Here is a 22,753-nt window from a genome sequence, read left to right on the forward strand (position 1 = left end):
CAGAGGAACAGGTTTCTGTTTTGCCGAGAGCGGGACTTGGGCTTACCCAGCCCCAGATCCCTCTGGCAAGCTCACTGTCCACACAGTGGAAACCAAACACAGCTACTTGGCTTATGGGGGAGGAGGGGGATGCAAAACCAAAGTCAAAATGAAACATCCGTCCACAGAGTACAACAGAAAAGCCCACCCGCCGCCCTTCCCTTTCCCACAGAGGCCGACCCCTGTGGGCTCCCAAACAACCCCTAAAATAACACCGAAACCAAAGGCCCGATATAATCCCCAAATCAATAAACATTTCCTGAAACATGCAAAGAAACTGCCACCCAGAAATACCCAAAGCCTTCTGTGCAGATGACAAAGAGCCCGGTGCTTTACCAGCCCTCTCAGTGAACTCTGGTATTATAGGCCAGGACAGTGACAGCTAAGAAAGGTGGCCCTCGCTGGCCCCTGGGGATTGTATTTTCTTCGACTACCAGATACTGAAGTGGCCTGGCCCAGCCGGGGACTGAGCTCCCCGATCCAGACCAGTGATGTCTTCAGTAGCCATCCATGGCAGGCGGCGGGCGGTGGCAACCGCTGCAGGACCAGCCTCATTCACAAACACAGATTAGGATGACACAGGGGCCACCTCTGGTGGCAGAACACTAGCCACCAAAACAGCCACACAGGGGCAGGATACCAGAGGCCCGTCACCACATCTTTCCAGATCTGCAGCAAAGGCACTATTGGGGTTTCCCACGTGGCCTGTCCCAAGTGGTACAGTCCATCAGAGAAGTCACCAGGGTGTACGTGTAGGTCCGGGCTTTCTTAACCCTGGGTCCCAGGCCCAGGGCTGCCCTGCCATCCCCTTCCCTACACAATGTGGGTCCCCATCATGCCCCTGCTTCCAGCGGGGGGCAGCTTTGAGGTCACACATTCTGCAGGGTTTCATGTGACCCCCATCTTGCCTTCCCCTCTGGTCTGCGTTCCTCTCCTCTCCCAGTGGCAGCTGCCGCGGCTGCCCATAGCTGGCGGACCTCACGCCTTCTGTTAGTTCTTTTTCTCTAGGTAGTTGGAGGGCACCCAGCCTTTGAAAGGCTTCACCTCATCCAGGATCTGGCAGTACCACCAGCCGTTGGGATTCCTCTCCAGCACCTCCATGGACACGCCCTCCTGGAAGCCTGCTGTCTCCTCATCCCCCTCGTAGTCGGCGATAGAGACGTACACGTCCTTGAGGTTATTGTGGATGAACTGGGACTTCTCGATGGGCTTGGGGCGCACAGGGGACACAGGGATGCCATTGCGGTGGGCGGGCAGCAGGGGCGATTCGGAGCCCTGGCTGGCAGCCCGCTCAGCCAGGCGGCCCTTGGCCTCTGCGGCCGCTGAGCGCGCAGTGCTGAAGGACGAGTTCCGGCGGACACCTCTGAGGCCGTCGGTGGCTGTGAGCGACTCGTTCCTCCGCAGGGCGCAGGACAAGTTGTTGTCTTTGGGGGGTGGGGATACAAACACAGACTGGGGTCTGACAGCCGCCTGCCGCACGCCGTTTCTCATCTTCACCGCCGCGGTGCCTGAGGTCTTGCCGAAGCCCCCGGGGGGCTTGGAGGGGACGGGCGGCGTGGCCCTCTTGCTCTGGTTGACGGTGTTCAGCGCTTGCACCCGCTTCTCCAGCTTTTCCAGGCTGTCTGATTTGCCCTCGTTTTGCTTGCTCTTTGGTGCATCCGGCTCTTTGCTGGAGGGGTTGCGCGGCTCACCCTCCTCGGGCACCAAATAGTGGGAAGGGGCCCAGCCCTCCAGCTCCCCGAACCGCACGTACCACCAGCCGCTCTCCAGTTTCTCCAGCACCTGCACCTCCACGCCTGCGGGGAAGCTGATCTCCGAGTCCTGGACCTTCTGGTAGGCGCTACATGTCACATAGGAGGTGGCCTGCCCTTCCCACTCCTTCTTGGGGGGACACGGGAGAGTGATGATGTCGGCAGAGCCTCTCCTGGACCCCTCGCTGGGCCCCTCAGAGGCCGTGTGTGGGGGCAGCTCTGAGTCCTCGCTGCGGGAGCCCTTCAGCCCCCCCCGGAGCTGGCCTGTGGGTCTCAGCTGGCGCCGTAAAGTGCTGATGTCCATCTTCTCCTGACTCTGCGACTCTGCTCGGTTCAGGAATGGCTTAGGCCGGACAGAGGGCTTGGCACGGGGACAGGAGGTCAGGCCGGCCTTCACATCCGCATCCTTCTTGGCCCCGGCTTTGGGAGTGCCACGGATGCCTGCGTCTGAGGCAGAGCGGGGCTTCAGGTCCCCACCAGTCTTGGAGAGGGAGGAGGAAGAGGAGGAGGAAGAGGAGGAGCAGGTGGTGTTGATGGTGATGGACGAGGAAAAGGAGGCCGAGGAGTGGTTCTTCCCTAGCTCTGCCTGGGCGTTCTTCTCTGCCTTGAGCTTTAGGAGTGAGGATGACTTGGGGGAGCCTGATTTGGGGGAGTTTTTTCTGGCAAGGGACAGTGAAGAGCCCCCTGGGGAGTCGCTGTCCCCAGAGGAGCCTCTGGCCGACAGGGTGTCCTCCGCATAAGGCCTGAAGCCCTCATTCTCATAGATGGTCTCCTCTTCCAGGGCCACGTCCTCTGAAGACTCGCCCACCTTGAAGCGGGCGCGCTGCAGGGAGGAGGCGGGCGAGGGCCTGTGGGGCTGGGCGGGCCGCTTGTCCCCGGGGCCTCTGTCCTCTGCAGGCTCCTCACCCAGCTCTGGCTCGGAGTCAAAGCCAAAGGCAGGGATGTCATACTCGGGCTCCTCGTACTTGAGCTTCAGCGGGGAGTCCTGGCTCTCGCTGGTCGCCGCAGGAGCCTCCTCAGCCTCCTTGGGCTTGCTGGGGGGTGCCGGTGGGGGCACCTTGGGCCGGGTCAGTGTGCTGGTGCGGCGGCTCAGGTTGGGTTTCTTGCGCTTGTCAATGTAGGACGCGGGGGCCCAGCCTTCCTTCTCACCGATCTGCACGTACCACCATCCTCCCGAGTTCTTATCGATGACCTAGGAGTAAGAGGGCAGGTAGGCCAGTGAGTTGGGAGGGTCTTGGGATCTTATGATGTCCCAGGCTCTAGGATATATCATCTCCATTTTGCAGATGTGTAAACTGAGCCCTTGAGTAAGTGGCCCAGGACCCACTGTGGTAAATGACAGACCAGACTTTAAATCCAGATCTCTGGCATCTCCTGGCTGGGGAAGCTCCCTCTCTCCAGGTCCCTCAAGTCTGTGGAGGGCTGGCCTCCTCCTCAGACCTCTCCCCAAAGCACTGCACCGTCCTCAGCCCTATAAAACCCAACTTGCCAAGGACCCACATGTATAAAGAATCACCATTCCACTATCCTCGCCTTTCTCCACTCCCGATATTGCTAGACCCTTCCCGGGAAGAGGCTCTTGGGTGACAGTGGGAGGATGCAGAGGGATTGACCTGGGAGGTGCAGGCCCAGCGTCCACCGCCTGGGGTCATCTCACCATCAATGGAATCCCATGAAATCATATTTCTAAAGAGATTTCTCTAGGTTGATGGTTCCTGTAGGAAGGGTGGAGAGCTTCTAGTCATTTCCATATTATGATAAGCTCGTTCAAGGAGGAAGCTCCTTAATTTCTATTTGAGGTGGGCTAATGGCCAGGAGAGTGGTTAGTGGTCGGGCCAGGCTTCATTTGGACCAGGGAATGTAAAGGGAAAATAGGTTGGAGCCGGGTGTGGTAGCGCAGGCTTGTAATCCCAGTACTTGGGAGACTGAGACAGGAGGATCGCACAAGTTCAAAGCCAGCCTCAGTTACTTAGTGAGGCTCTCAGCAACTTAGTGAGACCCTGTTTCCAAATAAAATATAAAATAGGTGTGGGAGTATAGTCAGGAAGTAGAAAGCCCCTGGGTTCCATCCCTAGTATCACACACATACACACACACACACACACACACACACACACACACACACAAAAAAAAAAAAAAAAAAAAAAAAGAGAGAGAGAGAGAGAGAGAGAAAATAGGTTGGGACAGTAAAACATTTATGGAAGAAAAGGTCCCAGGGAGACCCTCTGGGGAGGGGGAGCGTGAAAACACTGGCGCCATGAGACCAAGGGCAAGGAGGCCGGCACGAGCTCCTTTCCATCCAGCTGCAGCTCCTGCTGAAGACGAGGGCCATCCTTTGCTCTATGTCCATCCTTCAACCTGGCCTGGCCCTGTACCTGATACTCTTGCCCAGGTAGATCCCAAGTTATGACAGTTCTACTACCATCCACGCTTTTAGGACTTCCTAAAGATCTGATCACTGTGGAGAATGAATGAATCCCTCCCTCCTTTCCTCCCTCTCTGGCACTAGGGGTTGAACTCAGGAGCATTCTGCCTCTGAGCTATAGCTCCTGCCCTATTTAATTTTTTATTTTTTGAAACAGACTCTCAGCAACTTAGCTGAGGTCGTCCTCAAACCTGCAATCCTCCTGATCCTCCTGTCCCAACCTCCCAGGTCCTGGGATCACAGGTGAATGCCATCACACCCAGTGAGAATGATTTCTCTTGGACACTTAGTTCCAAGTTTCAGACATGTGATTGAAACCATTCACACTGGGAGTGTCACCTCTTAAGCAGGCAAATGAATCTGACAGTTTCGTGTGTGTTACTTGGATTCTACGACCACACACTCACAGATCTCCTCTGAGCCTTGGAGTACCATGCTCAGCACCCGTAAAACACAAAATACAGCAGCCCCGCCGGGCGTGGTGATGCACGCTTGTAATCCCCGCACTTGGGAGGTGGAGACAAAAGGATCGCGCAAGTTCGAAGCCAGCCATGCTGGCTTAAGAGACCCTGTTTCCAAATAAAAAGTATAAAATAGGTCTGGGAGTGTAGCCCGGAGGTAGAAGGGCTTCTAGGAACCCCAATACCACCAAAAGAAAAAAAATACAGGAGTCCTCCCTTATCTACGATTCTGTCTTCCACAGTTTCGGCTACCCAAGCCAAGATCAATGGCAGTTTAAAAGTATTGACTGGAAAATTCCATAGGTAAACAATTCATAATTTAAAAAACTTTAAAAACAATATATTGCTATAATGGTCCTATTTTATTATTAGTTGTTAATCTCCTACTGTGATTTAGATGTTAAGCTTTATCACAGGTGTGTACTTACAAGAAAAAGAGCACACATAGGGCTCGGTGGTTATCTGAGGCTTTAGCCATCCACTGAGGTATTGAAGTGGAGACCCACAGATAACGGGGCACAGATGAAGAGTGGCATAAATGCTCGGAGACGTAAGGCTGGACTCAAACCTGCAATCCTCTTGTCTAAGTCTCCCAAGCACTGGGATTATAGGTGTGTGTCACCACACCCAGCTCCCTCTTTTACAGAGAGAAATACTCAAGGTCTGGGGGGAGAATAGACTGCATAGCACTTCCAGGAACAGCTTGGACATGGGAAGCCCACAGAACCCACATCAGGAAGTGCTCTTGTTGGGAGAAGGTGGCCCAGGCAGGTGGAGTACAATACCGGGGCTCCAGTGCTGGCCACGTCCACACCACAGGACCTCTGTGGATGTAGTCTATTCCGGAGCCTTCTAATAAGACATAAAATGGAAAATGCAAGCTGCTGGCCTGAGGCTCACCTCGGCCTTCTGTCCACCCCGGAAGCTGATCCCGTCAGAGATGCAGGACTGGAACTCAGCAATGGTGTAGTACTCCACCTCAACAGAAGGGGGCTCTGGTGGCTTCGGCAGCTGGAACCCCTAAGGCGGAGAGAGGATACAGTGAGCAGAAACCCAGAAAACACGGCCCAGGGTGGGCGCCCACTCAGGATGTGCGTGCAGCCGTTTACACCACCTGGACAGCAGCTGGCCAGGCAGGCCTCCGTCCTCAGCCCAGGGTATGTCCCCAAGAGGCGGCACGTTGGAGGATTAGGATTCCCCTGTGCCTGCCCTGAGCTCTGGGGAGGCTCACCACCAGTTTTCAGGCGCCTCAACAGCTGGGTGCCAACATCAAAATGAAAACGCTATGAAAGTCTTCTAAGGAACCTGCACACTGCCTCATGGGAGAGGAGCCACGGTCCCAAGCCCAAGGGCTGCACCTGGGCTCAGGAGGGCCTCAGGAGCCCACCATCTCGAGGGGGCCCAGTGGGGCTGGTGCCTGGTCTTCCGCTGGTCCTCCTGGCAGCGCCAAACGGCCAGGCAAGCCCTTAGTCTCCGCGGCAGGGAGAACACACTGAGGTCCCTCAGACATCTCTGCGGCAACATCTAAGCCTCACATCCAAGGACACTTGGGAATTGGCCCCAGCTCATGACATGTGGGTTCGTTCATTCAATCTACAGCCATTTTCATGTGTGGCTACTGGGGCTGACCCTGGACTGAGGCACTGGGCATCCAATAGCTAACCAGATGGACCCCTGCCCTGTGGATTCTAGCTTTAACCAGCTTCTCCTCGGGCTAAAATGGGATTTGCGCCTATTTATATCTCCCTCATACAAAAAGTGCCAAAACAAAGCAATTAGGGGGAAAAAGGAGGGGACTGAGAGAGGGAAAAGCAGCTGTGGTGTGACAGGAAGACCCCAGACTCTTCACCCACCACATACCAGGCTTTGGACCCCTCTGGGCCTCCCTTTCCTCATTTATAAAACAGAACTAATAGCAGGGCCATTAAGAGGGTTACTGAGATAATGGATATAACTTCTGGTCCAGGAGGGGGCAAGCCAAGCTCAATTCCATGTACTAATCTGGCCAGTCAAAACTGAGCTGTCTGTACCTACTCCTGTAATCCTGGTACTTGGGAGGTTGAGATAGTAGAATCGCAGGTTCCAGGCCAGCCTCATCAACCTAGCAGGACCCTCCGCAACTCAGCCTGCCTGCCTGTAGCCTTCCTTCCTTCTTTCCTTTTGTGGTACTGGGGACTGAACCCATTCTACCTAGAAGCTAGACCCCCATCCCTTTTTATCTTTTGTTTTGAAACAAAATATCATTAGGTTGTTGTGAGTCTTGTTAAATTGTTGAGGCTGGCCTTGAACCTGCTATCCTCCTGACTTAACTTCCCAAGTACTGGGATTACAGCTGTATAAGACCCTGTTTCAAATAAATAAATAAATAAATAAATAATAAATAAAAAAGGGCTGGGTGTAGCTTAGAGGTAAAACACCCCAGTGTTCAATCTCCAGTACTCCTCCCCATACATACACCAAAAAAGAAAAAAAAAAACAAAAACGAGCTGTCTGGGTCGGGTGAGTGAGTGGGAGGCCGGTGCTGAGGAACTGGCTGTGGATGTTAACTCTCCCTCTCCCTCCCAGTGCTGGGCTCTGCACCAGGCACAGAGCAGATGTGGTCAGGCCCTTGTCCCGCTGCACCTGGACAAGTAAGCTTCAGCAAGGCCTGGAGATAGCAGGCCTCCTCGCAGTCCCGCACTCGGTGAGTGTGGAAGAAACGAGCCCTTTCTCACCAAAATCAGGTCTGTCTGAAAACAATTAGCTGGTGCTAAAAGAGGAAGGGAAGAAGAATTCATCACTTAGTTGTAAACCCAAGGGGGAAAGAGAGAAAAACCCATTGGGACAGCCAGGGCAAGGAAGTTTTTGTCTCCAGGAGCCAAAGCTTCAAAAACCCTCTGTGTAGGCCGGGCGTGGTGGCGCACGCTTGTAATCCCCACGCTTGGGAGGCGGAGACAGGAGGATCATGCAGGTTCGAAGCCAGCCTCGCTGGCTTAAGAGACCCTATTTCCAAATTTAAAAAATATATAAAAATAGGTCTGGGAGTGTAGCCCAGAGAAGGGTTCCATCCCCAATACCACACACACACACACACACACACACACACACACACACACCAAAAAAAAACACCCAAAAAACAAAAAAACCTCTGTGTACAGAGGACCTCCTCTTTCACGGATGGATGATGCCCCTCTCTAGGGCAGACGTCACTGATCACAGCGACTTGCTGCCGAGTCTGGGGTGAATGCACGATCTTTCCCACATGCTCCATCTGGTGCTTTTGCCCAACAGTCCAAAGTCAACAGGAAACGGGAGCCCTCTGCATACATCGTCACTTTTTATCCTTCTGACAGCCATAGTTGGTTAGTACTATGGGGGACACTGAGGCCTGTGATGTCCCTGGAGTTTCTGCCCCTAAGTGTCAGAGGTGGAATGCACATCCATGCCTGGCAGGCCTGAAGCTCTAACCTGTCTACTGCACCCCAGCCCTGATAACAGATCTTTGTTCCAGGGCTCTCGGCTTGCCACCAGCATTACTGCCACCACAGCCCCAAGCCCCTGATTGCACATCTGCCTGCTGGAGATGCTGGTTGCCAGGAAACCCCACCCTCAAGAGCCAATCCTTTCCATTTACCTCCCTCCCAAGAGGATGCTCACCAGTGCCCTCCACCCTCCCCGGCTGTGACATCTCCCATTATCCATCCTGCATTCCTGAGCAGAGCATGGCTTCCAGGCTTCCAGGCTGACATGGACAGCAGCCCCATTTTCAGCTCCTGGCAATGCCCTGGCTGGACACTCCTGCCGGCCAGTCTAAATGTTTATGTCTGCCAGGGCAGTGGCTGGGGTGGGTTTATTTAGCTTTGGAGTTCAGTGTGTTTCCGATTATAAACTGTCGAACCAGACCCCCAGAAAGGCTGAGGTCTGCAGGCTTCCCACCCTGCCCCCAATCCCATAGCTGCAAGCCCAGCAGAGCCCTGGAAAACCTCTGGGCCAAGGGAGGTTTAACTGGGGCTGCTACCGCACATCTCCCGCTCGCCCTCAGAAAAGGGATGAAAAGGAGAAGCAACTCATCACACCTACCAGGCTGGATTCTCTGCGTGGCGGAGGCCTTGTCCTCAGGTTTGGAGAGCCTAGAAAAAGAGACACGGCTTCAGAAACCTCAGACAACGGAGAACAGGGCCTGCACCTGCCTTCCCCAGGGGGGACTCTTGATCATTAGAAAGCACGTCTTCGTCCCACATTTAGGAAGGACCCGATGCTCTAAGCCGCTCTGGCCACAACAGGTCAACAGACCTTTCAGCTTTCTGGTTGTGCTTCAGGGGGATCCACAAAACCCCTAGAGCCATGTGCACATACAATGTAGAGACATTATAGCATTTTCCGGGTAAAAGGTAGATATAGATTTATCAGGTTTTCAAAGTTAGGCATAGAGGAGCCTGTCTATTTTTTGTTCTTTACTAAATCCTTAGAAGCCAGCAAGAGGGGATGCCCAATACAGATTTCCCAACTGGTTGCCTTTAGGCACAAGGGCCAGCTGAACTAATTCAGAGCTAAACTAAAACACAGCTTCCCTCTGGAAACAGAAGCCGGTCTCCAATAGTACAGAAGAGCTTGACTCTCAGCCAGAGGTACCATTGGGCCAGAGATGGGGGTGTCTAGTAAGAATGAAGAAGGTTTCCTTCCTTCCTTCCTTCCTTCCTTCCTTCCTTCCTTCCTTCCCTCCCTCCCTCCCTCCCTCCCTCCCTCCCTCTTTCTTTCTTTCTTTCTTTCTTTCTTTCTTTCTTGCCAGTACTGGGGATGGAACCCAGGACCTCTCACTTGCTAGGCAAGTGCTCTGCCTACATTCCCAGCCTTTAAACTTTTCCTTTTCCCATTTTCTCTTTCTTATTTTTTTTTTTTTCTTTGAGACAGGGTCTCCCTAAGTTGCTTACGCTGGCCTCAATCTTATAGTTGCTGGGATTATAGACCTGTGCCACCTGACCCAGCTGAAGAAGATCCTTGAGCAAACTTGGTTATAATCACTTTCACCAGGACAGTGCCAAAGCCTCAGCTTCCCAGTCTCTTGAGTGTCTAGAAACTGGTGGCATCTGATGAGGAAGGAGCAGCAGAATGCCAGAAAGATGCTCTTCTACATCATTCACCCCAAAAAGCATCCAGCAGCTGGGAGGAAGGAAACATGGGTTTTGTTCTGTTTTTGAGATCAGCTATACATTATTCATGTAGGTTTCTTTCTTTTTTTTTTCTTTTTGTGGGTCTAGGGATGGAACCCAGGGGCATTTGACCTCCGAGCTCCATCCCCTGCCCTATTTTTTATTCTTTATTTTGAAACTGGGTCTCACTGAGTTGCAGAGGGCCTCACTAAGTAGCTGAGGCTGTCCGCGAACTGCGATCCTCCAGGTCTCAGCCTCCCGAATGCTGGGATGACAAGCGTGCGCCACCACGCCCAGCTTCATGTAGGTTTCTAAAGCCTTTACTATAGTGCAAAGAAAATACCTCTTGCACTAGGCATGGTGGCGCACGCTTTGTAATCCCAGTAGTTGGGAGGCTGAGACAGGAGGGTCACAGGTTCACGGCCAGTCTCGGCTACTTAGGGAGGCCCTCTGCAACTTAGTGAGACCTTATTTCAAAATAAAGAATGTAGAACAGGGCTAGGGATGTAGCTCAGAGGTAGAATGCCCCTGTGTTCAATAACTGGTACCACAAAAGAAAAGAAAAGGAAAGAAAGGAAAAGGAAGGAAGGAAGGAAATGCCTCCTGTTCTCAGAATATTCCTCTGAAAGGCGGCCAGCTCTTCCTGGCTCTCTGCTAGGGAAGAAGGGATGCTCAGAACCTGCAACCATCTGGAAGAGACTGGGCTTTCCCACTCCTCTGTTTCCTCCTGTTATGATCCGAGTCAGCAGCACGAAGGTCGGGTGAGTGTGCAGCTCAGGGTCCTGTGCACCCCTCTGGCTTTCCTTGTACCCTGTGCCACTCCAGAAAGACCTCCATCAAGGTCAGGGAGGACTTACTGATCTGGGCCCTCTGCGGGGCGATCCTGGCCACGGCTGGGGAGCCCTGGGCTAGCTTGGAGACAGTCCTCTCGGGGATGCCCAGGGTGCTGCCGTTGGAGGCGTTGCACAGGATGGGCAGGCTGATCTCCTTCTTGGTGACAGGGGCCTCAGAGCTCTCGCCTTCAGCTGGTGGTGTCTCCTTGTCTCCAGACGCCTTCTTGTTCAGCAGGTTGCTGATCTCCATGATGTTTCCAATGATCTCCACTGGGCCTGCCAAATTCTTCTTCCGGGCTGGCAGGTCATCCTTGGCCTTCTTGAGGTAGGATGCTGGTGCCCAGCCTTCTTTGCCCAGGTATCTGTGGGGAGGAATGGGACAGACCATCATCACAGCGCCTATGCCTGACCTTATCCTGCGCACCCAGCCCTCTTTCCCATCTGCCTTGCCCAGCGGGGCTGCCTCACCAAGCTTTGCTAGAGATGTGGCAATTCCATCACTCCAGAGACAACCAGAACTGCGGCTGGTGGGAAGATGCTCCGCACACCACCTCTTCCCTTCTGACTTCCTCTGTTTTGCTCATTCTTGGCAAAGTCAGACAAACGTGGGTGCTTGGAATTCTCAAACAAATGTTGGGCTGCCTGAAAGGTCGGTCTCACAAAAGCTAGCTACCTCACTATCACCTGAGGGTAATTCTAGAGATAAGTTAGGAAAAAGTGGCGTATGGAGTTAAAGGATCTACAGAAAAGGTAAGTATTGAAGAAGAAAGAGATGCCACAGATGAGCGTTCTAGTCGTCTAGGGTACCTTGGATAAGCTGCCCCCCCCACTCAGGTCTTTTCTCCTTCAGCATGATGTAAGGATACAATAGCTACTAAAATGTATCCAGGATAGACACACTGAGACCAACTTTTAAAAAGATGTCCCTCAAGAGGAGGACTGACTGGGGGTTTGGTACCATGCATGGAGAGCAGACAGATCAAGTTTGTGCCTAAGTCCACAAACTGCCAAAGGCAACATTTCAAATCAGTGGGGCAAGGCTGAATCATTCAATAAGTGATTTGAGGACAACTAATTATCCAGTTAGAAAAAATACGTAAGACTCTGGCCTCACACCATACAACCAAAAAAAAAAAAAAAAAATCATGAATATTTACATAATCTTGGGGGTTGAGAAAGACTTTCTAAGCGGGGCTCCAAAAGCAGAAACCATAAATGACAAGAGTAAAGCACATGACTGGATAAAATTAAAACCATTGGTATGACCAAACAAAAACAAAACAAAACGAAACAAACCCAAAAGCTCATAAACAAAGCAAAAGGCAGATGACGGGACTGACTTCACTCTGGTGATCTGATGACTCCTTAAAGCCAGCTTCCCCCCTTTCCTCATAGTGTGCCTTCACCCAAATCCACCGGGAATTCGCCTCCTGGTCTGGCAATTACCGGCCAGTGCCCCCAAGTCTGGGTTGCAGTGTCCCCATGTGCTCCCTGGGACACATCTGGCTCGTTGGAATGGCTCTGCCATGCCAAATGTCTGACAGCCTCCTCCTCCTTCCCTCCAGGCGTGACTTTGCCTTAGGAGCTCATTAGGTGAGAGAGAAGGAAAGTGAACACCTAAGTTCCTGCCGACGCGTCTGAGCTCTGCCGGAGAGCACAGGCAGGGGTGGCTCCTGTTCTACTCACGGGAATGCGCACACAGGTTGTCCCAAGCTCTCCTGTCGGGCGGGGACTGGGGGCTGCCCGGTGGAATGGGAAACACAGGTACGCAGCACTTGGAGTGGAAACAGAAGCAACTAGTAATAGTGCCCGATCTTCTCATGAACCAACAGCAGGGGCACAGAAAAGCAAAGCCAGTGGCTCTGGACAACCTGAGCGCCCCACTTCAAGCTGTCTTGTTCCTTCGTGTTACAGGATAAAGCCAGGCTCCAGGCAGAGAAATGCAAGCGTGCCAGGAGTGGCTGTGTGTCTGGGTCCAACCCTCACAGCTGCTTCGAGGCTCTGGAAGAAGGCAGGCTGGAGAGGGAGGGTGGAGAGAGAGCGTGTGTGTGTGTGTGTGTGTGTGTGTGTGTGTGTGTGTGTGCGCGCGCACACGCGTGAGCACACATGCTTGTAGAGGTGGGGGTGGAGAAGAAAGACAGGAAATGGGGATCAACACAGAGCCTGGAACTTCGGGAAATGGCATTTTAAGGGGGTGTCTGGCAGCCTTCTTAAGGTGGAACATTTCAGTAGGGTGTTCTCAGTTTAAGCTCCTGCTGGCTAAATGGCTAAGCCATGAGAAAAAGGGTTTGACTACGAGTAGCTCAGAGTGACTTTGTTGGCCACTTTAAAAAAAAAAAACAAAAACAAAAAAACCAAAGAACAAAATGAAACCAAGCAAGATAGAAGGCAGCCTTGGGGATGGTTCCCAGGCATGTGCGGGAGGCTGCCGCGGGCCGGGGGTCGTTGGTCTTCCCATGCCGGGACTGTGGCGCTGGAACCTGTTTGGCTTTAGTTTCCATTGCTTAGAGAACATGAGTCTAAGGACAGTGGCTGCCAGGTAGGCAGTCCCATTCCACTAACAGACACAAAGAGGCTTTCAGTCCTGACTGACAGGCACCAGGGCAAGGAGCTGTGTCCCTTCAGGTCACGCTACGGCTCAGATGTGGCGTGGCCAGTGAGCTCCATCCTGTCCCTCGGCATAGACTCACCTCTACCACCATCATGTTCTACCACATTCTGAGACTCTCCCAGGGCTGCTCACAATGCCTTGGTCACAAGGGCGCCACATCACAGCCCTCTGCGGAGACTACTCAGGGCTCACATCCTGGGTCAGCAGTGGCCAGGCATAGTGGCCTGAAGTGGCAGTTCCCCAGAACCTGCTGAGTGGGGGACTGTCTGTCTCCACCAGCTGTGCTGCAGGCAGGAGAAGTCAGGCAAAGTTCCCACAGCTGAGCTGCTCGAAGGAGCCAGCAGCGGTTCAGAGAGCAAGTCCCCTGGGGCGTGGCGGGGGCTGAAGGGCAAGTCACGGTCAGGTGGTGGAGAGAGAAGCCCGCAGCACTGAGTTTACTTTCAGAGGGTCAAGAAAGTCTCTAACTCCCTGACTAGTACTCAAAAAGGGCTTCTCAGCTGAAAAGTGGGAGATGGAAGGGCAGGGGACAAAGGGGACTCGAGCTGGGCTGGGGCTCAGGCCTCACAACCATCTCTGCAGAACGGAACAGCCCTCATGCTTCCCGGACACACAGGCTACAGGCCCACATCTGGGTCCCCTAGTGTTGAGCCGTGGGCAGCAGAGGCTTGTCTGCCGGGACCTCAGCAAGGCCCGGGAACATCAGCACTTCAAGCTGCCCCAGCTGGAAAGCAGGCCAGGCCGCCAAGGCCGGACGCAGAAAACCAAATTCAGATGTGCTAAAGTCTTGGCAGACGCATGGGAAGGGACTGCACACAGCCTGCGAGCAGAGCTGGGGTCCTGCGCCACGCAGGCGTGCTCAGCCTCCTTCCTGCTCCAGGAGACAGGCAGGCTGCAGGATGTATGCTCCCGGGGCTGAGCTTTCCAGCTGTGCACAGCTGGTGCAGGGCTGTATCAGTATCTACCTGCCATCGCGTAGCCAGGGCTACTTCGTGCTCAGCTGGATCACCCAGAGCCTGGGAGAGCCCGCGTGGGAGGGGAGCACCTCACGGCTCTGCCAGGGCGCCTACCTGATGTACCACCAGCCCTCCAAATTCTTCCGGATCACCTCCACAGTGACGCCCTTCTCAAAGCCAATCTCATCCTTGCTCTGGCTGGTGTAAGGCTGCACGGTGACGTACTTCTCCTCTGGTGGGGGGAGGTGGGGCGAACACAAGATTATTTGAGGTTGGGGTACGGGCTCTGCTCCCTGTCCCCTCCTTCCCTGGTCTTTGCTCAGCTGCTTGCCAAGGTGGCCCAGGTCGGGTCTGGCTTTTCCAGGGATGAAGAGGACCAGACCTCAGGGGTAGCAGAGGAAAGCCATCGGGCAGGGTCACTGTTTTCTGGGTGTTCCAAAGCTAGCCGGGACCGAAGGTTGAGCATGAAGTGAGCGCTCCCAGGTTGATACCTGCACCCAGGCCCCTGGGGCCCAGACACCATAGGGCCCCAGAAGCTTTCTGGAGGAACCTGCTCTCACAGCCTCTGAGCCAGGAAGTCTGGGATCAACGCGGAATGTCCCCTGAATGCCTTCGGGTCCCTGCATACACCCCCCCTCAAATGAGCCGTGTGTCCATCCAGATCCCAAATGTGACCTCCTGGCCTGGCCCTGCCTTAGCCTCTCCCATTGTCCTCAGCCTGGCCCTCAGGTGGCCCCTGGAGCACCTCCTCAGGGAAACATTTACCCCCGCCAACTGCAGAACACGGAGCCTTCCCAGGAGGGCTCCATGGAACACAAGTGCTCCGGCCGTGACCGCGGGTTTTGTTAGGCAAGAGTCCTGTGGCCAGGTGAGTGCAGAGCTGTCAGGTGGGGGTTCCCAGTCCCCCACCCCCACATCCTCTATAGCTCCAGGAGTCACATGGACCACTGGCCTCCAGGCTGTGCTCAGCCCCAGCTACCTGCTCTCCCTGGCTGTGACTTCAGGGTCTTGTTGAAGGTTTTCCCAAGGCACGGGGGGGGGGGGGCACCTCGGGGGGCACTGGGTGTCCCCCTTGAACTTCCCTCCTACAGGAGGTCCTGCTGCCTCCAGGAAAAGTCTCTCCCACAACTACTGGGGTCCCTGGGAAGCTCAACAAGCAGATCCAGAGCTGGCCAGCGAGATCACCCTGCTTCCTGGTGAGACTCAGCCTAGAGGGTGGCTCAGCGCCCAGAGGACACACCTCCCACCCACTCGGAGAACAAGGGACCGGCAGAGCTGGGGAAGAGCAGGCCATGTGGCCATGTCCCTGGGAGGGTCACTGTGAACCCTGCTGTCCTCTCGGGCCTGGGTGCCCAGGGAGGCGGCAGGAGCAGAGGACTGCTCTGGGAGGAGGAAGAAAGGCAGGGCGGGGCGGGGCTGAGAGCCTGAGTGGGAAGCCTGCAGAGAGCTCAAAATAGCAGGGGCCTGCCCCTCCTGGCTCCCAGCTGTGACAACCACCCCTGGACTCCTTGGCCAGACCTCGCTGGGCAGTCTGCCTGAGCCTTCTTCGGCAGCTAGGGAGGAGGGGGGCAGCTGCCACCCAGCTCCCTGCCATGGAAGAGCCATCTGTCCATTCTCCCCAGGACTATAGGGGTCCTGTCTGCAGCCCTGTGCGGGGCCGAGAGCAGCTCCCTTTGGGTGGAGGTGGCTGTCCTGTCAGGCTGCAGGATGGAACTGATGGGCCACTGGTCTAGTCTGAGAGGCTGCCAAGAGATGGGTGATGACCCATGGAGGCTCCAAGCACACTCCCCACATGCAGGCCCCTGCCGAGAACTGCGGCCAAGCCCGAGAACCCTGCCCGGCAGCCTCTGACTCGGGCTTGGAGAAGATCCCTGCCCTCTAGGCCAACCCTCTGCCCTCCTGCCTGCTCCTGTTCCATTTTCCAGTGGGGCATGGTATACCCTGGCCCAGGCAGTGCCTAGAGGGGTGACACCAAGCCCTGGGGCCCCACGGCCTGAGGTCCAGATGAGGTGAGGCCTGTTTCCACACTTTGGTAGGCCTGTGATTCAAGCAGGAAGCCACCATTAAAGTTTTCCTAAGCAAGGTCATTTTTGCAAAGAAAAATGACAGCTCTTCTTGGGGATAAGTTAGAGAAGCCTTGCTCTGCCCCATAGCTGAGAATAGGGAAGGCCTGGCTGCAGCAGCCCCTTAGGGTGCAGGTGAGAGAGTCCCAGGCCATGGGGGCAGAGGGGTCCAGAACTTAAATACCAGATCTGGCCAGCCACGCCGAGCTGCTCCTGCAGGAGGCCCTACTGCTGGGGCCCCAGGAGCTATGACACCCCTGCTCCCCGGAGATCTCTGCTCCCGATGAGAGCGGCGGCACAGAGGCTCCCCAGTCAGTGGCTGACTCCGGGAGGGGAGCTGGTTTTCTGTCCTGGTTGGCTCAGATAGCAGAGGTATGTACAGCCTCTGTATGGGGATCTACTCCCCATACAGACAGGTGACATGGGGAGTAGAGGCAGACCCTCTCCTGGACATCAGCCACAGACCCCACAGGAGGGGGGAGCCCAGATGAGAATGTCCAGATGGACACCAATGGCCTCAGTGGCTTGCTGGGTCATTCAGTGGGTGGGATCTGGGAGAGATGCCTGCGGGCAGTGGAGCCGTGAAGGAGGCTGTGAGTTCAAGGGCCTCTCGGGGCTTCTGGGAAGACCTGGGGACCAGGCACAGTGACTGTGCCATCCAGGGATGGTGGCATCACTGCTCTGGGGAGGGCTGGCCCAGCGGCTGGCAGAGTGGGTGTGTCGGGGAGGTGGACAGCCTGTTCTGGTGCCCATTCTGGTTTTGGAGGCAGGGGCTGGAAGCCCTGCAGCTTCCAAACCACAGAAGCTCCTCTTTCCAAACACTTTCCCCTCTGTCAGCAGTCTCTCCATTCCCCTCCCGGCCCCCGTGCTCCCTCACCCCTCCATGAGAGAGCGGCCTTGATTCCAAGGGCCTGGCTGGCTGCGGGGACAGGGGAGTGGGGCCCTGGGGAATGGCTGCTTTCTCTTGTCTAGTTCTTCAATGACCCCCCAGCCCCCACCTCCGTGTTCGCAATGCAGTGTCTCCCAGCCAGCTCTCTCTGCAAGCTTTTCTTGGCTGCCTGATTAAACAATAGTCCATAGAGCTAAGGCTGGGAAATAGTAGTTTATGCCTCTGATTTGAGAGAAAGAGAGGGTGTGGGCTTGCGTTACTTGCTTACATCTGGGTGACTGCAGAATTATGCATTTAGTTGGGTATTCATGTTTACATATATCATTGTGTGTACAAGTAAACCCCCTGTCTGTACACGAGGGGTATGTATATGTGTATTTTTGGATGTTGGTGCAGAGGGAGGGGTACATATGATGTGATCCTGAGCTGTTTGCTGTACATGTAACACATTTGTGACTATGTAAATAACACACGGGGCATGGCCTCTGTGTGGCTGTGTGCACAGGACTGTGGATGCGTACTGAGGGTGGGGGAGGAGTTGGGTGCAACGAGGTACCTGTAACCACACCTGTGGCTGCTGGGGCCAAGCAGGGACGTGCACTTCATGGGCGGCTGTGTCTGTGAGGTTGTGGGGCAGAGTCATGTTTGGGGCTGAGCGTGTGATGGGTGTGGAGCCCACTGTGTGTTTCTGGGCCCACATCCTGCTTCCCTTTGCCACCAGGGCCTGGGGATGCTCCCTAGCCCGGCTTTCCAGCAGTGCTGTCCCTCCTTCCTGGCTTCAGTGTGCCCTTTGTCTTATATGGAGTCTATTGCTATGTCTACAGCTGGGCCTCTGCTCTTACCCCCAGGGTCCAGTGTTGTGCTGCCCTCGGGGCGAGAGCTGGGTTCCTTACTGCCAGTGCTGAGCCTGATACTGAGCCAGCCATGGACTGTGGCCACCCAAGAGTCCAGACTCCCTGATGCCTCGGCTCAGGGCAACATGCTCCCATTTGGAAAAAAGCTTTGTACGTAGGGGTGCAAGCCATGGGGCATCCCTGTGTTTTAGAAAGGAATGAACAGCCAGCTGTGACTTCACTGTACTATGAGAAGCACACACTCTGCTCTCTGTGAGGCAGGAGAAAGTGGTCACCCCCTGTTGACCACTGGGGTTGAGGGGTGCACTCCCCTCCTCTCTCATGTTCCTGGATATTGGGAAGGCTCTGGGCAAGCAAGCTCAGAAACAGCAAATGTCTCAGCTCCCAGATCAGCCCCTGGCCAGGCCAGCAGCCTCCCTTGGCACCCTCTTGATTAAGCTCCTCAAATCCTGAAGGCTACTGCTTGTGAGAGGGCCTGGCCCCTTACTGGAGCTGGTTTGGTCTGTGCCTGGGTACCAGGCTGGGCATTGCTTCTGTGCCCTTTCTAGTTCAAGTTGAGCTGGCCAAAGATAGAGGGCTGTAGGCTGGTCCTTTAATACTCAAGTTCCCAAGCAGCTGAGAGGGCAGCCGGGCTGAGGGTACTTTCTCAGCTGAAGGAGGTGATGAAGAACAGGGACGCCAGACACCCTCCCAGGCACTGAGATCCCCTGGGTCCCTTTAATCTGCTCAGAACAACTGTGACTCTCCTTAGAGAACCCCCTGATCCCTTTTACTTTCTACAAGACCCACAACCATTCCTGAGTCCCAAAAACCCCATGCCCAGGACACCAGCAAGCTAGAGCCACCCTAGTGCCACCCTGGTTGCCAAGCAAGGCCCCTTCCCCACTCCCAGCTGCAGGAGGTAAGAGGACGGCCTGGCTCGTGACTCTAGGTGAGTCGGAGGCTGGGGGCAAAGAGCAGAGCATGGAAAGGAGCAGGGTTAGTGAGAGACAGGCAGCGGCTGCGGGGGAGGAGAGGCGGGTCCCGCAGTCACCTCGGCTGTGCTGCCTGTTGACCATCCCGCCCAGGGTCCACCGGCGATCCAGGCGCCGCAGATGAGCCTTGCGTCTCTTGGACACTGGCGTGGGAGATGGTGATGGATCACGCGGCCGATGCGAACCGGTGGAGAGAATGGAGATGAAGATGAGATGGGATGGAGGAGGGGAGGAGGAAGGGATGGAGGGTGTGAGGACCATCCACTCCTGGGTCATCACCTGGACAGAGCCTAGGAACACGCCCGGCTAGATGGGAGCAGATCTGATGACTGGTCACATTGTTGGCACAGGAGAGAAAAATTCAACCAAACTCAATCTCTTCAACTTATACCTAAGAGTCAAGGAGCGGGCTGAAGAGATGAGAATCCCAGTATTAGGGTTGGGAAGGGCCCCGGCCAGGCAGCCGCTTGTCTGCAGCCTGAAGGGATGAAGAGGTCACCATGTCCCAGGTTCCTGGGCAGGGCTGATTCCCAGGAGGGCCTGGAGTCCCACAGTACCTGGGCTTATGTCTACTTGCTCACCAACCATGATGCTGAGCTTGGCCCACAGGCAAAGTGGGGAAGGACAGGTGTGCCCAGGAGAGTGGTGGGGTCCCGTCCTGGCAGGCTTAGTGCTTTCTGGTTTATTTCTTTGCTTTCTCACTCGTCCCCACTAGATGGAGTCTGTTGAGGACGAGGACTTCACCCTGTGTCTCTGCAACCACAGGGCCTAGCCCAGGGCCTGGCTCTGGCCCAGGAAAGGTCAGCAGAATGCACTGCACACGGACAGATGCCACAGCCCGCACTCCTCCTTCATGCCATCCACTGGTCTCTGCGGATGGAGGCTGAGCCGCCCAGCTCTCACTGCTTAAGACCCCTTTGCCAGGGTGCTCTCTGGGCAGTCCCTGCATCAGTCCCCATACTGTGGCAGAGCTTCAAGCCCCATGTACCTCTGTGCTCAGGCCCCTGCTCCAGATCACCCTACCTTCCTACAGGGCCCCCAGGGTGAAGAGACACTAGATCAGGGCCTGCAGGTGCAGGGACTAAAGGGTGCTCCATGGTGGCTGGGCCTTGGGCTTGGGGTCCCTGGCCTTGAGCCCTTCTGTGGATCTGGGCATTCCTGTCCAAGCTGTGATGGTAGGATTCACAGCTGTCCACATGTGGACAGGGATGCTGGCACACAGGTCCTGCTGGAAGCACGCAGGACAGGGGCACCCTGGGTGCACAGGTACATGCATACACACCCCTCTGGTCACAGAACCTGCAATGACTGCCTGACTCATCCTCCATCCAGGTGGAAATCCTCCACAGCCTGCTGCCATGTGCACCATGCGAAGCCCCTGAGCCTCCAGGCCTGCCAGGCTCCATCCCACCCTGGGCTCTGCCACTCAGTGTCTAACACCTCTGCTCTGCCCTTCCAGGTGTAGCCTTCTCAGCTGCACCCTCTCCTGGAGTTGGTTGCATAGCAGCCTTCTCTGCCTTGTCCTCACAGACGGAAGCCCACCGGGGCCCAAAGCTGAGGACGAACACAGAGCTAAACACCTCAAAGCTTCAGCCCCTGCAGCTGGGAAATGGAACAGCAACTGTCCTCCCAGGGTGGTGGCGAGGGCATCCAGAGCACCTGGCACCCGGGCATTTGCGGGCTGCTGTCATTGAGAGTGCCCGCTCGCCTTACGGAACATGGCGGCAGACAGGAGGGGAGGCCTGGGGGCTGCAAGCCAACTACACCAGACCCAGCTCAGGGCGCAGGGAGCAGCTCATCCGCGGGGCCTAGTCCCTGAAGACCTGCACCCGGCTCGGATCAAAGCATTGACACGGGAAGAAGGGTGGGGCCCCAACCGCCAACCGAGTAACCGACATTTAAGGGAAGGATGAATAAGGAGCTGGCACTTGGTGGCTGCTTATTTTGGCCTGCGCAGCAGGGAGGGGTGGGGCAGGGGGAGCGGGCCTGGAGGTGGCCTGAGTCCTGGTGGCAGGCCTACATCTCTCTGGCTCTCAGATGCGTCCATCTGGATCGTCCCCATGGTCAGTTAAGGAAAGAATCCCGTCTGCCAGGCCATGGGAGGTTTGGAAGGCACGAGGAGCAGGCGGCTGGGAATGGCGGGGGTTTAGGGGGAGGCTCAAAGGTACTGGGCTCAGGCAGCCTGCTCTGGGCAGTACTGAATCCATGGACAGGCTGCCAAGGCCAGTGTTGGCCTCGGGGGCAGAGGCAGACTCCTTGAAATGCAAGGAGAAAGACCCAGAAAAACCTCATGGAGCCAGAGCTCAGAACGGCAGAGAGACTGTGCAGGCGCCTGGAATACCTCTTGGTTCCTGAAACTCTCAGAGATGGCTCCCGGGCCTGCTGAGTCTGCACCATTGGCCACGGGGTACAGGACGCACACGCAGCAGGAGTCCTGCACACACAGCTCCTTGGGGTCATCCATGCTGCAGGAGCCCAGTGTGATACTGAGAGCAAAGGCAGGTCCCTGTGGGGTCTTTGGGAGGAGCCTGGGGCTTCTGGGGAGAGGGAACTTTCTAGGGATTTCTAGCCCTAAGATTGTTCTCCCCAGCTTCTGGCTGTCAAAGCCTGATGTCCACATCCCAAAGGAATTTCCACTGTGTTCTTGGCTCCATGTGGAGTCTAGCAAGGGTGGCCCTGGGTGAAGGTAAGCTTGGGGGACAGCCTCAGCGACATAGGATCCCAGCAGAAGAGAGTTGGGTATGGCCCAACTCACTCCAGAGGTTTAGTTTTCGGGAGAAGAGCGGGAGAGCCGTCTCCAGGTGGGGCTGACCCCAGAGGCAGCCAGCCTGCACCCTGCCCACCACTCTCCTCCTGGACAATCTGCAGGCCCTTACCTTCCCCCGTTTTGGAGGTATTGATGTCCGAGTCATCCCGGGTGCCATTCTGGGCCTCCAGGTAGGTGGCGGGGACCCAGCCCTGCTCCTCAGAGGTGCTCACAAACCACCAGCCTGCAGAGGGATGAGAGAACAGGCCATGAGTGCCTATGGGATGGCAGAGGTGGGCTGGGGACAGGATGTGGAGGGAAGGCGAGGCCAGAGGGCAGGGCACAGAGCCAGATGGCCCGGGCACCAGCAAATGCCTGGCCCATAGCCAGCCTCCAGGAGCCTGCATCTCATCCACGGCAGAAAAGACCAACACACCCCCCAACCAGAAGGCCTGGAAACCTCTATCCACTCTTGCACACATTTCATGAAAAAAGCTAAAACAGAAATAATGACACTTCCCATGTGTGCAAAGCACACTGCAGGAAAGGCCGAGTGAGCTCTCTCCACGTGCAGAACACTCAGAGCCCTTCAGCCCACCATGAGCACGGTGGGCTGGACTCTGGTGGCCTCCTCTGCCTTCCAAGGTACCCAGGCATGAGCAGCCAGCAGTCACTCTAGCAGCCAGCCACTCCCTAACCCCATCATGGGTCGGCAGGACTGTCACCTCAGCTACCCCCAGCTGCCCTGCATCCTCACACGACCCTGCCAATCATGGCCACACAGTCACGGCTAATTCAGGTTGTTTCTTTTTTCACATCATTTCTCCATTCATTTGTTCAAATGGTTACTGAGCAAAATGCTTAAGCACCCAGGTCTTGGGGCTCCGTCTTCCCCTCCCCACCTTCGGTCCCTTTCTGGAAGGTCCTCTCCCTAGGACCTTGTCTTCTCCCATCCCCCCAACCCTGTTGGCTCCTTCTTGGTGCCCCAAGTAATCTGCTGCAGGTTCTCTTTCTGTTCATGGCTG

General features: G+C 55.5%; 1 protein-coding gene across 4 annotated transcripts in view; it reads right to left on the reverse strand.

Moving 5' to 3' along the window:
• Positions 1-1,029: 1,029 nt before the first annotated feature.
• SH3PXD2A (SH3 and PX domains 2A) overlaps positions 1,030-22,753 on the reverse strand; it is a gene marked incomplete at both ends in the record, with an annotated part of 227,134 nt that continues 205,410 nt past the window's right edge. For 2 of the 4 annotated variants that reach the window (XM_080694608.1, XM_080694607.1), the window contains 7 exons: positions 1,030-2,982; positions 5,577-5,696; positions 8,736-8,785; positions 10,663-11,000; positions 14,317-14,434; positions 19,042-19,125; positions 21,859-21,972. In XM_080694608.1, the coding sequence (XP_080550734.1) occupies positions 1,030-2,982; positions 5,577-5,696; positions 8,736-8,785; positions 10,663-11,000; positions 14,317-14,434; positions 19,042-19,125; positions 21,859-21,972 (2,777 nt within the window). The remainder of the gene's footprint in view (positions 2,983-5,576; positions 5,697-8,735; positions 8,786-10,662; positions 11,001-14,316; positions 14,435-19,041; positions 19,126-21,858; positions 21,973-22,753) is intronic. The other 2 variants (XM_080694609.1, XM_080694610.1) reach the window with 1 other exon arrangement.

This window comes from Muscardinus avellanarius (assembly GCF_963383645.1).
Source record: "Muscardinus avellanarius genome assembly, chromosome: 4".
NCBI classification, from domain to species: Eukaryota; Metazoa; Chordata; class Mammalia; order Rodentia; family Gliridae; genus Muscardinus; species Muscardinus avellanarius.